Raw genomic sequence first — 17387 nt, forward strand, 5'->3', positions numbered from 1 at the left:
ACACTCTTGATCATAGGCCTGCTGAGCCAGTGCTGAAACACTCTTGATCATAGGTCAGCTGAGCCAGTGCTGAAACACTCTTGATCATAGGTCTGCTGAGCCAGTGCTGAAACACTCTTGATCATAGGTCTGCTGAGCCAGTGCTGAAACACTCTTGATCATAGGTCTGCTGAGCCAGTGCTGACCTTAGGCTAAACACCAACAATAAGTAGAGTTGAGAATCTTGCTTAAAGACAAAGTGAGGCATTTGAAATACATATTCATGCTCCATGTAACAAGAGCTAACATGTTTATTATCCAATTAGACAATCACTACTTCTAGTAGTATCGATTGATAATAAAACAATCTTCAGACTTCAAGGAAGCTAGTGATGGTTTGGTTTGCATAGGCAAAAGTCAATTCAGTAAAACTGATGACACACCTGTTCCTACAGGTGGTCTTGATTGTGATGGAGACCTCACAAAGCAGATCATCGCAGGTTGCAATAAATATTGTCCAAAATCGATTTTAGCCCTAACCCAACAGAAAGTTAGTGTAACCCGCAAACTGAAATGCATATAATCATCAGGTTGGATGCTGAAAGATGAGGAAGAAGAAACGTTTGAATGGCTGATAAGATGAACAACTGTTGGTCATGCACTGGTTGGTGGTAGGTCTGTTCTCTCACATCTAACACATCATGCTGTAATAAATAAAATAATTTTAGATTCAAAATGTGATTTTATAGAGAAGTGTGTATGTGTGTGTGTGTGTGAATACATATGTGTATCTACATGTGTGTTTGCAAGTTTGAGTATATATATTATATAAATACTTTATATAATATATATATATATATATATAAAGTAAGTAGGGGTAAAATAAAAGTGGAGAAATTTCAAGGACTCTTTCTTTTAGCTCTTTCAGTTCAATGAAGTATGTGAAAATGCCTGAGATTTTCGTCGAGAGAACAGACACCACCGATCCCGATAGCTCTGCTCTATAATTAGACTACTCATTAAGGCTTTAGCATCATAGCCTGACGAAGAAGATAGTTGAGAGTCCACCATTTCCCAGCCACAATTTTTCAGATATTCTCCAAGACGCAGGCGAATATTGCTCCCGTTAAGCTCAATCTCAGCAAATTCCAATCCATTTTTAGTCTGTAGTTTCTCCAAGGCTTCCATGCCAATGAGATGTGACGGCAGGGAGACAATCATATCTTTACGCCCAGACAGAATAGTTTTGACCCGAGAATTATTTGTGGGCATAGTTGCTGTAGATCCAGTTCGTACTTCAATTATTTCAAGAAAGACGCCACCACTTTTGTCAGCAAGGTCATCTCGTAATTTACACAAGTCTTGAATTAAAGGTTTGATTTGATAGAAATCTGCCTCAGTCAGCAGCAAGTCGTACTCCTTGAAGTCCATTGGAAGGGAAAGCTTCTTAGACCGAAGAAAATTCAAGATATAACGGAACATGAATCCATCCCTATCAATGAAATAAAATCCACTTTTGTCAATTGTTGTTGGGTATGACCCGCTGAACATTGTCCCAAGCATGGAATCGGCATATCGACAAAGCGTCGAGCGCGTTGTGGAGTAATGTGTGCCACCAACATTCAAGTTGACAATATCCTCGGCCATACCAACTACATCTGCAGCTACTCACACCAGGCCGGGCACTATAAGAGAATAAGCAGATTAAATAGCATTTTAGACAAATGTAACAAATTAATGGATAACATAGCATATCATACAGAAAATTCAATAAATATAAATATCAAAAGGTCAATAGAGTCATTCAAATAAATAACAGAACTTGCACCAAATAATTATTTTCTTTAGAGGAAATGCTTTAATCAATGTGAGAAAGAGATAGCAACTTCAATAGTTGTCTATTAATGAAATGAATATAAAATATAAAACTGGCCAAATTTTATATAATGCTTCCAAACTGTGCTGTCGGACTAAAAAAAAAAAAAAAAAAACCCTTCCTAGCTGCACAGTATAAAAAAAAAATACAATTAAAATCTCTAAATTAAAAAAATTAATATGCCACTAATTTTAGTGCTACTTATTCTATCAACATTTGAAGAAAAGCAAGGTAAGATTTGAAGTCAGAATTATCAAATAGCACAGAAGATATATATATATATATATATATATATATATATATATATATATAAGTATGTGAATGAATTATATTAGTATTGATAATTCGGTTAATCGATACCTGGGTAGAGGTTCCTTGTCTTTCCTGATGAGAAGACGGCATAATGCACCCTTTATTCCTTCGGAATTAAGAGTATGCAGTCTTCGAAACATGTGTTGAGAGTAAAGGAATTTTATTAAAATCTTCGTTTGACTCCATTCTTTCATTTATCTATCTATCTATATATATATATATATATATATATATATATATATCATAATATAAGAGTATTTTTTACATGTGATATAAAACTCAATACATTGGACAAAGCAGATAGACATAGACTGTCAACTTTTGAGATATCTTCATCATTTAACGTCCATTGTCCATGCTGGCATGGGTTGGATGGTTTAATCAGGGCTGGTAGGCTGAGTGGCTGCACCAGATTCCAGTCTGATTTTGCATGATTTCTATGGCTGGATGTTCTTCTTAATGCCTAACCACTACGAGAGTGTAATGGGTGCTTTTACATTCCACGAGTACAGGTGCCAGATGCGTGACATCAATATCTGCCATGACTATGATTTCACTTGGCTTAATGGATCTTCCCTCTCGTGCATGGCATATTGCCAAAGGCCTCCATTACTTGTCATTGCCACCATGGGGCCCAGTGCTCAAAATTATGTGCCACTGGGACGGCTGCTGGTCTGCAACACCAGCAACAGCCACATTACCCTCAAGGTCCAACTCTTCAAAGGTGCTTTTTACATGCCATTGGTATATATGTATAGTTTCTATTCCTCCATCAAGCCAATAGTACATAATAAGGCACTCTGGCTAGCTCATAACAAAGCTGGTGATTAATGTCGTGTTCGCCGCCAGAAAATCTATCATAAAATTTGACAAGCTGTGGGTCTGCAAAGACACACCCGATGGTTTTGATGTTACAATGGGAAGTTCTAATTCAGCACAAATAGCTGATTTGGTTGGTATATATATACTTCATGAAATGGCAGACCAGATCCCAAACATCAATGGAGGTCTACATCATGATGATTGTTTTTTCTCCCTTCAAAATGTTTCTGACCAAACAGTACAAAAGGTTAAGAATAGTTTAGTTAAGTTTTTCCATAGAATGGGCTTAAGCATTGTTTTTGATGATGATGTAACGAAAGCCAACTTTTTAGATATTATAGTTAACTTACACTATAATTCATAATTCCCATACCGCAAACCATCGACCAATCTTAAGTATATTAGCAAATTCAGTAATCATTCTAGAGCAATCACTAAGAACTTAGTTAAGAATATTTCATTTAGGTTGTCTAAGTTATCTGCTAATGTTGATATTTTCAACGACAAGGCTGAATTTTATAACTCTGCCTTACTTAAAGCAGATAAAGTTACCTATATTAATTCCATTCAATCTTATTCTACCTTTAGTAATGGAGACATGAAATCTAGTTGTAAGGATATAAATGATATCAATTTTAATTTATGTGCCACCAACGCCAAAGAGAGGAAGATTTTTTACAACGTAAGGGAGATAACCATTATTTAAACCCATTTTTTTCATTCTAAAGGCAACTCAATGTCTTTTAAAGATAGTTACACTAAAAATAAGGCAATAGCAAAACTATTTGGTTGATTATTCCTTATGGGAGACAAATTAAATCTAATCTTCCTTTCCAGTTTCGGGAAGCTATTATTAAGAATTTTCCAAAGAATTCAAGCTATTACTCTATTATTACTCTATTATCAACTCACACATGGTTAGGATTGGTTTTTCCAACACAAAAAATCTCTCCAAATTATCTCCTCACATAATACTAGTCTGTTAAATAAGAATCCAATTACTAATACTAACATTAATTTAGCTAATACCAACAATCCCCCTAGAAATGTTAATAACAAGGTTATTGTCTCTGAAGGCCCTCTGGATATCCTTGTTGCTAATTTTGATAGATATATATACATATATATAAACATATATATGCATACATACATATATAAACATATAAATACATACAAATATAGATATACATATATAGATATATATACATACAAATATAGATATACATATATAGATATATATACATACATATATAGATATATATATATATATAAGCATACAAATATAGATATATATATATATACATACATATATAGATATATATAAACATACAAATATAGTTATACATATATAGATATATATATATATACATATATAGATATATATATATACATATATATAAACATATAAATACATACAAATATATATATATATATATATATATAAACATACAAATATAGATATATATACATATATAGATATATACATACATATATATATATATATATTATATATATATATAACATACAAATATAGATATACATATATAGATATATATACATACATATATATATATATAAACATACAAATATAGATATACATATATAGATATATATAAACATACATATATACATACATAAATATATATTTTTATTTTTTTATTTATGCGCCCTTTTCAAGCCTAGCCAGGCTCATGGGCTCAGTTTCCCGGTTTCTATGGCGTATGTATTCCCCTCAGCTGGACAGGATGCCAGTCCATCACAGCGTTACTCAAGAAACAGGAAGAAAGAGTTAAAGAAAGTTGGGGCAAAAGAGTACAACAGGGATCACCACCATCCCCTGCCAGAGTCGTGGAGCTTTAGGTGCTTTCACTCTATAAACACACACAACGCTCAGTCTAGGAATCAAAACCATGATCCTCCAACTGCGAGTGGTAAGACCATAGTGGATCTATTTCTAGCATAAGGGTGTCCACATAGTGGTTTCCATCTAATATATAACATCATCATCATCATCATCGTTTAATATCCGCTTTCCATGCTACCATGGGTTGGACGATTTGACTGAGGTCTGGCAAACCAGATGGCTGCACCAGGCTCTAATCTGATCTGGCAGAGTTTCTACAGCTGGATGCCCTTCCTAACACCAACCACTCCAAGAGTGTAGGGGGTGCTTTTACGTGCCACCGGCACGAGGGCCAGTCAGGTGGTACTGGCAACAGTCACGCTCAAATGGTGCTTTTTATGTGCCACCTACACAGGAGCCAGTCTGGTGGCACTGGCAACGACCTCGCTTGAATGTTTTTTCACGTGCCACCAGCACAAGTGCTATTAAGGCGACGCAGGTAACAACCACGCTTGAATGGTGTTTTTAACGTGCCATCAGCACGGAGGCCAGTTTGTTGCTCTGGCCACGATCTCACTTGTATAGTACTCTTAGCGCTCCACTAGCACGGATGCCAGACATCGAATTTGATTTCGATTTCACTTGCCTCAACAGGTCTTTGCAAGCAGAGTTTAGTGTCCAATGAAGGAAAAGCATGCATAAGTGGACTGGTTACACCCCTGGCATAGGCCACAAGGTTATAGTCTCATTTGCACTTGCCGAGTCTTCTGAAGCACAGCATATTTCCAGAGGTCCTGGTTGATAGTCATTGCCTCAGTGAGGCCCAGTGTTTGAAGGTCATGCTTCACCACTTCATCCCAGGACTTCTTGGGTCTACCTCTTCCACAGGTTCCCTCAACTGCAAGGGTGTGGCACTTTTTCACACAGCTATCCACATCCATTCTCGCCACATGACCATACCAGTACAGTCATCTCTCTTGCACACCACAACTGATGCTTCTTAGGTCCAACCTTTCTTTCAAGGCACTAACACTCTGTCGAGTATGAACACTGCTACATTTGTAGTAATATGGGGACATGTGCTGTAACAGCTTGTTACTTCATCCACTATTTGTTGGAGATTCCCTACTGCTCTTTGTGGATGATGCCTTTGCACCACTCAGGCGACAACCCTCCATGCATATATATATATAAATATATATATATATAATTAATATAGGATAAAATTTATTTTCGGGAAAAAAATTTTATGAATGGCCAGCATATCAAAAATGCCTTTAAAGGTAAAATTTATACATAATTTACAAGATAAGGGCAGAAGAAAAAATTGTCAATAACCATTAATAATTTATGCGTCTCAAAATAAACCGATAGAAATCTCTAAAAAATTCGTTATTACCGTATTGGTCCAAGCACTAAGACTTAGTGCTTGCTTTTTCCTTGGGTAAGAGTAAGTATTTCATTTATATCTCGCGTATTTGCCACTGAAGAGGGGAAAATTTCTTATGAATTAACCCCGAAATTGGACCAATACGGTAATAACGAATTTTTTAGAGATTTCTATCGGTTTATTTCGAGATGCATAAATTATTAATGTATATATATATATATGTATAAATAATCATATCAAAGGGAAATGGAAATTAATAGAAATTTTCATTTCCAGTGGTATAACGTGTAAAAATTTAGTCCAAAGACTATGTATTAGTCATAAAATACAGTGTACATTTAAACACACGAGGAATCCACTCATGGGATTCAACATACTAGAAAGAACAGCTAGGTTCTATGACCACAAAATTAGGGATAAAATTCAACAGGAAAAATGCCAACTTTTAAAAGAGGTTGAGCAGGTATGGAAATTACTGTTTCAGTACTCTTGTCTATGCATGGGTATGCGAGTGGGTACCTTGAGTACTCGTTGACTATTACCAATAAGTAGTGGTATTGCGTGGTTGATGGAAGGGGACCAACAAAGTCGATGGAGAGGTGCTCCCAAGGTCTCAATGCCTGTATTAATTGACCCATAAAAGCCTAGGTCGGAAGCATCTGTTTCAATGTTAAGTGGTATTCTGGTTGTGGAACTGCAAGTATGACATTTACCAATGCAGTCTTTAGAGATGCAATTGCTGTTTTTGCTTCTTCTGGCAGTCCTGCTTTGTTGACATTCTCTCTGGCCTCTGGCTCTTAAGTGGAATGGTGAGTCTGGAGCACTTAGGTATCCATTTTGCATAATATGCAAAAATGCCTATTATTTGATTTAGTTCTCTCAATGTTCTTGGTTCTGACATATCTAGTAGAGCTTGATACCTCTTCAGGTCAGGTTAGAACAACCAAATGAGAGGTGTTTAACCCTTTAGTGTTCAGATTATTCAATCAAACATAATGCCTATTGATTCCCATTGATTTGAATTAATCATGCATTATCTCATATCTTCAAGATCTTGATGGTGCAATTACTTAATGTAGAATAACATTGTAGGGTAGGTGTGAGAGCCTGGATCTGGTCAGTTTGAACATAAAACAGATTAGCTATTTTGGCCGGATATGGCCGGTTTAAATACTAAAGGGTTAAACTAGGACAGTCTCCCCACCTGCTTCAAACACTGTCAGTTTATAGTCTTTGGGTAGGAGTTCCACCTGATGATATGCAGCTGTCATATCTATGTTGCTGAAAATCTTCTTTGCTGCTACTTCATTTAGATCATTGACAGTGGGAACCATTCTACCTGAATTCCTCCAGAATCCCGGAAGCACAATACTGCATCATTGACATCTCAGAAATAGGGGGGGGGGTTCCACTTGTGGAATCATAACATATATATATATAAACTTTATGAAACTGCTATTAAATAATACATGTATCTCCTACTAAATATACTGAGTGCCCTTTTCTTTCGTTTGTCCACTCACCTGTGTACACACACACACACACAAAGTAAATATGCCATCCAAACTTACCTGGACTGTAGATACATTCAATTTTTTGACTTATAGTCCTGAGAGAAAGGTAGCCTTTCTAAAGTAGTAAGCTGAAATAATAAAAGAAGAATCATATATTAAACTAACAGTATCGCCCAGCGTTGCTCGGGTTTGTAAGGGAAATAACTATATAAGCATTTTTAGAGATGTAAAGTATAATAGCCATCTCAATATGGCTAACCACAAAGGGGGGTGTTACTGTAGCTTTTTACGTTCTGAGATTTAATAATAAATTTTTAGAGAGTTACTTCCCTTATATAATAGCAAAAAAATGCATTAAAAAATAGGAAAAACGATGGTAAATTTTTTTTTTAATCGTAGACTCATCGTAGACGCGCGCTAATACCCAGAAGGGATCGATATGAATCACGACTATAAGATACCCGGTTTTGGTTAAACTGCACCGCAAAATGTGGGAGTAGTTAGGAATCTAAATCGTAGGAGACAGACAGCAGACAACTTCACTTTTATATATAAAGATGTTCTGAAAAGGATGTCTTGACCTCAATTTACTTTTGTTCTCTAAACCCAAAAAGGCCCACATACATGCAAAGAAACATTCATACTGGTCACTCCTCATTTAAACTATATACACATCTTACCAAAGTAATATAATGACGAAAAGCCTTACATCCCACAGCAGTTTCAGGAAAAAAAATAAAATGAACATGAATGTAGATACATTTATAGCAACGTGTCAATGTTCTGACAGAAATGGCAACAAGATTTCCTCAGGGATGATACAATAGAATGGTTACAGAAATGGCTGAGTTGTTTGTATTCCGGACTGCTAGTATAAACATTAGCAGTTTTTTGGAGAGTGATCCCTTTTTCAGACAACATAACACCTATAAACCTCTACAGGTGAACATCATTCCGCAACAACCTATTACAAAATAATCAGTCAGCAACCAATTATATAAACCCCAGAAGGACGAAAGGCAATACTGACTTTAAGACTTGAAATCACAACATAAAGGCTTGTAACTAAATACCTATATTTTTAGTACCCACAAGGGGCTAAACACAGAGAGGACAAACAAAGACAAACAGATTAAGTCGATTATATCGACCCCAGTGCGTAACTGGTACTTATTTAATCGACCCCGAAAGGATGAAAGGCAAAGTCAACCTCGGCGGAATTTGAACTCAGAACGTAACGGCAGACGAAATACGGCTACGCATTTCGCCCAGCGTGCTAATGTTTCTGCCAGCTCGCTGCCTTGTAACTAAATACCACAAGGTATTTTGTTCAACACTCTACAAATTCACCACCTTTATACCTTAGCCACTGGTGCTGTGCTGTGTTGCCAAGGTACTAAGTTTTCAACAGCCATGGATCCTAATTAAGTCAAAACTAGATCAACCTTTAAAAGAAAGAGTTAGCAATGGAACAGTTCCTTATTTTATTTTCAGATAGGCATGAATTCTAGGAATGTTCCTAAGCAACAAGATGACGGCTCAGTGTTCTACTCAAACAACAAAACACAGTGGATTTGAACTTACAATGTATGTGTACTGCTATTCAAATATTTTATCTTTCCAGTTTTACTTCTACTGTAAAACTTATATGAAATATACGATTTGTAGAGGTGAAAACAATGGCAATGATGATATATAGAAAGTCAGAACTCTGGCTATAGATACACAAGCCATGGCTGAATTTTGATCATATCCATGTTCTTTAGAAGGGTCCACTTGATTTGTGTTAGTCTGAATAACACAATTAGAAGGGGCCTCGACACAGCTGGCTTTCTATCTCAATTGGAACCAATAGGTCTTGACCATGTGGTCGGTAGGTATCCCAACAGAATAACCCTCTTCTCATTTGAGTGAGGCAGATCCTTAGCCTGGGATGCAGCATGCAGCAACATATTCTCCGGCACCAACCTTGCCATATCAGCTGCAAACCCAAGCGTTACTGATCGTAACACAAAAGACAGAAAATTCAATAAATACAGGGACCTGACCGGCTGACATGAGTTTATGCAGGTAGCCATTGAGACCTCAGGTGTTCTTGGACCCCACAGCAAAATTGGGATAATGGTGACCTGTCTAAGAAATGAGCCCTGCAAGGTGGAATTGCTGCTGCAGTAAGTGTCACTGGCCATTCTCCATGGCAACACCATTGCGGTCATGACTGCAAACCCCACCTTTTTCTGTTGGCACGTAAAAGCACCATCCGTTCGTGGCCGTTTGCCAGCTCCGTCTGGCACCTGTGGGGGTGGCACGTAAAAAGCACCCACTACACTTATGGAGTGGTTGGCGTTAGGAAGGACATCAAGCCGTAGAAACACTGCCAGATCAGACTGGGCCTGATGCAGCCTTCTGGCTTCACAGACCCCAGTTGAACCGTCCAACCCATACCAGCATGGAAAGCGGACGCTAAATGGTGATGATTAAATGTTACAGTTTAAAAAGTGATCAGTTGGTTTAATAACTAATAATATCAAACTGTACACAGAAATAATTTCAAACATTGGAGTAGCTTTTATGAACTTCTATTTTGTTCAGTCGCTTTTTTGACTCATTAGACAATCTTTTCCATAAACACCACAATATCTCATCTATTTCATTGAACAGAGAAAAATGAGAAATCCTCTATATGATCGTTCGATCTACTAGAAATAGCAGCCAAATGTCCTTCAAAGCACACATTGACTAATGTGGTCTTGGATGAGCAAAATATTCTACAAGGTAATGTTAATATAAAAGGAAGAGAATTAAACAACTTTTAAGCAGGTTTTTTTTTTTAACAGTTGGACAGTGTAATAAAATGATTGAGTTTTGACCAAGAACAAAGAATAATTTTGTAGCAAACAATTCACTAATACAAACAAAGATTACTGGTATTTTACCAACTCTGGCAAGACAAAAATAGTTTATCTCAAGAGGATGTGAATTCCAAATATTTAAATACTGAATTAGGTACTTTAATGCCTCTAGATCAGTTCTCCACCTCCCGTACACTTTAATAATAATGTTGAATTCACAGTTTAGTTGCAACTCTCTAATTATTTAGAAATGTATATCTCAAAATGCTATCTTTATATATAAAAGTAAGGTTGTGTGCTGTCTGTCTCCTACGATTTAGATTCCTAACTACTCCCACATTTTGCGGTGCAGTGTAACCAAAACCGGGTATCTTATAGTCGTGATTCATATCGAGCCCTTCTGGGTATTAGCGCGCGTCTACGATGAGTCTACGATTTTAAAATTAATTTACCATCATTTTTTTCCATTTTAATGCATTTTTTCGCTATTATATAAGGGAAGTAACTCTCTAAAAATGTCTACGATGAGTCAACGACTTTTAAAAAAAATTTACCATCATTTTTTTCCATTTTTAATGTATTTTTTGGCTATAACTCTCTAAAAATGCTTTATAGTTATTTCCCTTACAAACCCGAGCAACGCCGGGCGATACTGCTAGTTGCTTATAAATCAGAAGTCATTTCGTTTGTAAGAAGTCAATAATAGTAAATATTCTGTATATGTATTACGTATGAATGACCATGCGTAAAAGGGCTCCGCCCAAATAAGCCCAATGATAGACAATACATATAATAAACATAGCAAGTTATTTTTAGCTCCCGGTGATTTAAAAAAAAACCTGCCTGTAAAATCGGTCCTGGTGACAAAATTATGATCAAAAGGATTTCAGCCGTAACCACCTCATTTTTTTTTTATTTCGGATGTGTTATCTAAGACTAGATTATCCAATGTGTCCTGGCGCGATTTAAGGGAGATTTGACTGCTATTGCAAGCAGGCTGAAAGACCATATTCAGTTCGCTTTAGAATATATATATATATCTACAACTATTTTTCTTACCTATCGAAACGTTTGAACAGTTTGCAGTTCTGCCACAAGCCGTAGGATAGTTTGTAGTGGAGAAGATTATAGTCCTGACATGCAATAGGTCGACCTGTAAATTAATAAAATATTTATCGTAATAAAGTTAATCTAGATACATCCTCTATTTGTAAAAAAAAAACAGATACACCCTTTGGGGAAAGAGTAAAGAAAAAAATACATATACCAGAGCCGTGGAAAATTATGAAAATAAATAATCTTTCGTAAATGTTATGGATTTTAGCAAGTAATGTTAATTATATGAACACTGAGCCATCTTGCTAATTGAAGAAGGATAAGCCAGACAGGTTTGTTACTACATCAATTGTGTGTATATCTGCAAAAGAGGGGCAAGACCCAGCCATCACGCAAGATAGATCAGATACGACAAAGAATGTTCATCTTTTTCTAAATTTCTAGGCATGAAATAATTAAAATCAAGCGTTAAATTGAGGCAAGAGCAAAACGGTTATATAAGATCAAGAGCAAATTAGTTTCTTTTATGTTATTTAATGCTATACCGATGTTTTACAAATATAATTTGTGTGTGTGTGTCTTTTTCTGAAGACAATGGTAATATGCTTATATGGGGAAGGAGGATCTCTTATGATATTTGTGATAAAAAGACAAATCGGTCTCCTTAAAAATAATAAGCGGAGATCCAGTATATTTCAGTAAACAAATTAAAGCGATTACTGTCTTGGAAACTGAAGCAGGATCTACCGTTGGTGGGGGGGGGGGGGAGCAGATTCTGTGATATAATCCTCTTTAAATAAATCACCTAAATCACCTTTCTACTGGTTGCCCGACAGCTGAATGCTTCGATAAGCATTATGGAAATCAGGAGGTTAAAATGTAGTTAATTAATTAGTGTACCCCAGATCAATTAAATAGACAAACACACAGCAGACTATAAATAAATAATTAGAAATGTTATAACCTTATTGTAATTTAGAAGACATACAAAAACGTTGCTTATCGTCAGTGAACTTCACAAGAGCAAAAACACCTTGAGGTGGTGGAATTAACGATCTGGCTAAAAGTGGGAAAGATATGATCTATCTATCTATCTATCTACCTATCTATCTATCTATCTATTTATCTTATCTATCTATATCTATCTATCTATCTATATATCTGCCTATCTATTTATCTATCTATATTCTGTCTGTCTATCTATCTATCTTATAAAAATGAAAGAGGCAGCAAACTGGACAAGTTGTTAATACGTTAAAAGATTGTAGTAGAAAAAACCTCAATAAAAATCTATAGATGCACCTCAAATAAATAAGTCTTCCTCACCAACTGGGATTCACAATCTGGGAGTTCACATTTTCAAAGGCATGAAAAAGCTGGTGGTTTTGGGGATTTTTCTGTTAACCTTTTACTTTATTCTTTTTCAAAATAAGCAGAGTTAAAGCAAGCAATTTCAGGAATACTGATTAAATTCCATCCTGGAACCAATTAAGATTGTATTGCAAAATATAAGAAAGAACTGCACTGATTTAACGATCATGAATGCATTAATTGTGAATTTATATAACTAAATCTTATCAAGACCGACCAAGTAGTGCTTGTAATAATACTTCTGGTGATAGATGAACATAACATGTAACCCTTTGGAATATTAGTGATGAGTTTACAAAAAGAGATGATTGTTAGATCTTATTACAAAGAAGATATGTCAGCCAAGAAAACAAACTGTACGGAAAATTTTACACACACACACACACACACACACACACACACACACACATACATACATACATACATACATACATATATATATATATATATATATAGATACATACATACATATATAGATAAGATAGATAGATAGATAGATAGATAGATATAGATATATATATATAGATACAAACATACATATATAGATAGATACATACATAGATAGATAGATATAGATATATATAGATACATACATACATAGATAGATACATAGATAGATACATACATACATAGATAGATACATACATAGATAGATACAAACATACATAGATAGATAGATAGACATATATATATATATATATAGATAGATAGATAGATAGATAGATATAGATAGATAAATAGACAGAGATAGATAGATATAGATAAATAGATAGAAAGATAGATAGACAGAGATAGATAGATAGATAGATAGATAGATCGATAGATAGATAGGGAGATAGATATAGATATGAGAGATAGATAGATAGATAGATAGATAGATAGATAGATAGATAGATAGATAGATAGATAGATAGATAGATAGATAAATAGATAGATAGATGGATATACCAATGGTAACTTACCAGTCATTCCTGTTTAAAAGAAATATCTAGCAACAGTGGTTTTGAATAAATATAATTTGAAATGTTTGTTTGTGTTTTGGAGTGTTTGGAAATCGATCGGGGAAGAAGAATAGGTGAGGTGGTTTTAATGTTTGATAGGTTTGGAGTTTGTGTGGTGGATGGGGGAAAGAGAGAAAATATTATGGGGGTTAGTTGGCAGAGCTTAAGATATTAGTATATTAGTGTGGAAATGAAAGAATATTGGTGGTTGGGGAAGAATGAGGAAGGTTGAATGCCGAGATAAATACAGCTGAGGAGTGGAGGAGCAGCCGTCGGAGATGCTTGGAGCATTTTTTTTACACAATCCAAGCATCCATCCATCCGACTGGATTTGTTTACGTGGAAGGAGAGAAAGAGGAAGACTGGTTTGGTGATCGGTTGGAGGAAAGAGGAGATTTTGCTACAGTGAACCAGTATGGCTATATATATATATGTATGTATATATATGTGATATGTGTGTGTGTATGTCTTTAAATGTCCAAAATGCCTGACTCCAGCGAAGGCAGCCGTGCCTTTCTTAAGAGATCTGGAGATCGCACGGCTGCCATGAAAAGATAGGGATGATGACGCATGCGCAACATAACACCGGTCTGGCACCAAACACACACACACACACTCCCCTCTCTCTCTGTATATATCTATCACTCTCTCTCTCTCTTTCTTTCTCTCTCTCTATCTCTCACTCTCTCTCTTTCTTTTCTCTTTCTCTATCTCTCACTCTCTCTCTTTCTTTCTCTCTCTCTCTCTCTCTCTCTCTCTCTCTCTCTTTCTCTCTCTCTCTCTCTCTCTCTCTCGCTATCTCTCTCTTTTCTTTTTCTTTCTTTCTCTCATTCAATCCCAGACTCTCTTTTCTGTTGGCCATCGTTAATACAACATCTGTTGCTTTTTTTTTTAATTATTCCTAAATTACTTACCTGACATTGGAAAAAGTTAAATTTATTGACCTGTCAGAACTTCAAACAATAAAAAACGTTTAATTCAAAGTCACATCACTTCGTCTACACCTCCAATACCATCAGACTGCAATGAATATCACATTTTCCCTTTTCTCATACTAGCAGTATCGCCCGGCGTTGCTCGGGTTTGTAAGGGAAATAACTATATAAGCATTTTTAGAGAGTTATAGCCAAAAAATAGCAAAAAAATGCATTAAAAATCGAAAAAAATGATGGTAAATTTTTTTTTTAATCGTTGACTCATCGTAGACATTTTTAGAGAGTTACTTCCCTTATATAATAGCGAAAAAATGCATTAAAATGGAAAAAAATGATGGTAAATTATTTTTAAATCGTAGACTCATCGTAGACGCGCGCTAATACCCAGAAGGGCTCGATATGAATCACGACTATAATAAGATAGCCGGTTTGGGTTAAACTGCACCGCAAAATGTGGGAGTAGTTAGGAATCTAAATCGTAGGAGACAGACAGCACACAACCTCACTTTTATATATGAAGATTATTTACCTGACATTGGAAAAGTTAAATTTATTGACCTGTCAGAACCTCAAACAATAAAAACGTTTATTTCAAAGTCACATCACTTCGTCTACACCTCCAATGCCATCGGGCTGCAATGAACATCACATTTTCCTTTCCCTTTTCTCATATATCTAAACATATTTTCCCCGTTGCGGCAATCAAATGTCATTTGACCTTTGCAGTGCACTCTTTTCTGGAAAGAGTTCGATATTTATAGATTGTGATGCTGTTAACATTGTCGGGACTTGACTTATCATTTCTTCTTCTTCTTTTTTTAGTTGATAATGCGATTACATAGAATTTTAAATGCTTGAGGGAAATTCATTGAAAAAAAACAAGGCCCTTAAAATCGAAATACAACTTGTATTTTCTTTGTTTCTGGGGAATTAAAATGGAATGAAAATAGAACTATAAATAAAATTTAGTGACTAAATTTGTGGAAAATAACAATTGGGTTGATCCTGCCATCGCAAAATATCGAATTGAGTCTTCGCGTTGTTGGAATTGCTGTGGTGATATGGTTAGCATCATCAATTTCCTTCTTCCTATGTTTTTCTTGTCAATACTTATTTCTTTAGCAATTTCTTACATTGGCATAAGGTAACATTTACCCAAGCATGTATGGAGATGGACTTCCGCCTTTCCCCCCACCCCTTTTCTCCCAAATTTGTTTATTTTTAAAATCTTTTCCGGAAATTTGCTAACAACCGACATTGTTAAATTCCCCCCTCCCTCAAAATTCTTTAATTTTGACATTTTCCCCAACACTAACCCTAACCCTAAAACCCGAAGGATCTTTTCTTTTTCCGTCCATCAAAAAGAAAAGATCCAACCCTAACCCTAACCTTGACTACAGAAATATTTTGAAATTTTTGTCTGAATCATAATGTCCGTATTTTTCTGCATATTTAGATGAAAAAAATTCTTTAAAAGAAATTTGGCTAAAATTTTTGGAAATTTTTTTCAGAATCATAACCTCCGTATTTTTCCCCATATTTTGAAAAACAAAATTCTGAAAGAAGTAAAAAATTAGGGAAATGGGAGTGAGGGTGGGGGTAATTTAAAAATGCTGATTTTTGCCAATTGTTTTCAGATTCGTACTCCCCGCAGCCAAAAGTGGGGTTTGTGTCAAAAAAAAAAAATTTTGAAAAAAGGGTGGTTGTCGGGGGGAAGTAGTCTTCCCTAGACTTCTTCCTATCTAAGCAGCATTTGTTCTTACAAGTGTAGTAAAATACATGAGTAAACATATAAGTTTTTCGATTCAACCACTTGCATATGCCCAAAGATGAATATTGGAAGGGCTGGCCTTAGTAGGAATGGGGCCCAATTGGGAACAGTTTTGGTGGGCTCCAGGTTCCCTGTCAACTTGCTCCTTGGAAATTCCCTCCCCACCCACTTTGGAGTTATTTTTTTTTCTCGTTTTGCTTTCAGGTGCTATCAACTAATTTTGCTTCCTAATATACTGCAAAGGACTTCTTTCTCCTTTGCAGCATATTAGGGGATCAGAATAGTGGCTGTTTTGTATGTTTAATAACTGCTATTTCTAGTATACTAAACAGCCACGTTAAGGACCGGCTGCCTTTCAGTTTGTAGCGTGGCACAAGTAGCCAGCATCATTTTGTACGAGATCTAGCTGGCAGCCGTTATCTTGTCCGAAACAAGAATGAGATCTCGTGTACAACTGTTTGCCATGCATGGCACCACAACAAGGCTCTCCTCGACAATGACTACTGAAGCAGGTGCAAAAGATATTCAAACTCTCTTAGTCTTCTCTAGCTTGCTTACACTGAGAGACACTACGAAGTAGGCAGCTACAGCGGACTCTAACCCACTCTGACCACACATGTTATTCTCCAGAGGTAATGTACCTCATGTGAATGGAGATATCACAA

General features: G+C 35.9%; 1 protein-coding gene across 2 annotated transcripts; it reads right to left on the bottom strand.

Moving 5' to 3' along the window:
• Positions 1–246: 246 nt before the first annotated feature.
• Positions 247–14600, bottom strand: LOC115213135 (BTB/POZ domain-containing protein KCTD6). Of its 2 annotated transcripts, XM_029782067.2 has the most exons (4): positions 13978–14600; positions 11648–11741; positions 7794–7864; positions 247–1664 (listed from the first exon to the last, which is right to left on the bottom strand). In XM_029782067.2, the coding sequence occupies exon 4, from the start codon at positions 1624–1626 to the stop codon at positions 904–906; it is 723 nt and encodes a 240-aa protein (XP_029637927.1). In that variant the 5' UTR covers positions 1627–1664; positions 7794–7864; positions 11648–11741; positions 13978–14600; the 3' UTR covers positions 247–903. The 2 variants fall into 2 exon arrangements, with proteins under 2 accessions (XP_029637927.1, XP_029637926.1); XM_029782066.2 differs by lacking the exon at positions 11648–11741.
• Positions 14601–17387: the final 2787 nt, after the last annotated feature.

This window comes from Octopus sinensis, linkage group LG6 (genome assembly GCF_006345805.1).
Source record: "Octopus sinensis linkage group LG6, ASM634580v1, whole genome shotgun sequence".
In the NCBI taxonomy this organism is placed as follows: Eukaryota; Metazoa; Mollusca; class Cephalopoda; order Octopoda; family Octopodidae; genus Octopus; species Octopus sinensis.

Coding starts and splice junctions, on each gene's coding strand:
- LOC115213135 (XM_029782066.2), bottom strand. CDS start 1,626: ATGGCCGAGGATATTGTCAACTTGAATGTTGGTGGCACACATTACTCC.